Raw genomic sequence first — 1,062 nt, 5'->3', positions numbered from 1 at the left:
GAGTGTTTACATTCTTGCCAAAAGCTCTTTTAGCTGAGTTATGCCAACTGGGAGGAGTTTATAAACAGAAGATTTAGAGCCTCAGATGATGCCATCAGGATAGTAGTTAAACTGGGACACTGATGAAAAGAATTCAGTGATGTGTCAAGGCTTTGAAGATAGCACACATTCCTTTGTAAACAGAAAAGCCAACAAAAATGTGGCTAAAGAGTCTGTGGGTTTCTTTATGTACATTTTATTAGAAAAATAATAGGTTTATTTATGCAAATTTGTGGGAAGGAGTGCAGTGACTGACGTGTCATGTTCACGAACTCAGGGTATAAAAAGTCGCGTGTGAGAGAGATGCTTCATTCACACTTGGGTAACTTGTTCTTCACAGTCTATCCAACTCTCTCTCCACATCTGCCACCATGACTCGCTATTTCTGCTGTGGAAGCTACTTCCCAGGGTATCCTTGCTATGGAACCAACTTCCATGGGACCTACAGAGCCACTCCCCTGAACTGTGTTGTGCCTCTGGGTTCTCCCTTGAACCATGGCTGTGGAACCATCTATAGCTCCCGCAACTTCTGCTATGGTGGTGTTAGTAACTACCAAAATCCAGGCTGTTGCTATGGCAGCAGCTTCTACAGGCCATGGGGCTCTGGCTCTGGCTTCGGCTACAGCACCTATTGATGGATCAATGGCTCTGATGACTACAGGACCCTCAACCAGTTATCTTCTCAAGGAACAACCCGAAAAGCAATGTCTGTCATCCAGCCTCCCATGTAATTGGAAGATCCAGACAACGTACAGTGGTATTGCCCTTCGGTGCTGCTGAACAGGATGCCAATGCCATCCTGAACCTCATCTACAGCTAAGGACAGCAAGACACAGCTTTTTACAAGAGACTGAAATCTAGCAGCGCAGGAGGTAGCTTACCTCCTGGGTTGTTCTGCTCATATATTAAACTGCATCAACATACACGTATTTAATTGGAGTGTTTGGACAGGGTCTTACTGTTAATCTCCCAATAAATCTGTTTCCTTCAGCATGCACACTTTTGTTCTGGTCTTTTATTTTA

The 1,062-nt window shown here is 44.3% G+C and overlaps 1 protein-coding gene across 1 annotated transcript; it reads left to right on the top strand.

The window, feature by feature from the left end:
- The first annotated feature begins 410 nt into the window (after window positions 1-410).
- Window positions 411-674, top strand: Krtap7-1 (keratin associated protein 7-1). Its single transcript, XM_050164746.1, has one exon. The coding sequence runs from the start codon at window positions 411-413 to the stop codon at window positions 672-674; it is 264 nt and encodes an 87-aa protein (XP_050020703.1).
- The last annotated feature ends 388 nt before the right edge of the window (window positions 675-1,062 follow it).

Source organism: Alexandromys fortis, unplaced genomic scaffold, assembly GCF_014885135.2.
Source record: "Alexandromys fortis isolate MF-2015 unplaced genomic scaffold, M_Fortis_MF-2015_v1.1 scaffold_162, whole genome shotgun sequence".
Classification (NCBI taxonomy): domain Eukaryota; kingdom Metazoa; phylum Chordata; class Mammalia; order Rodentia; family Cricetidae; genus Alexandromys; species Alexandromys fortis.
This window is presented reverse-complemented; position numbering and strand designations above follow the sequence as displayed.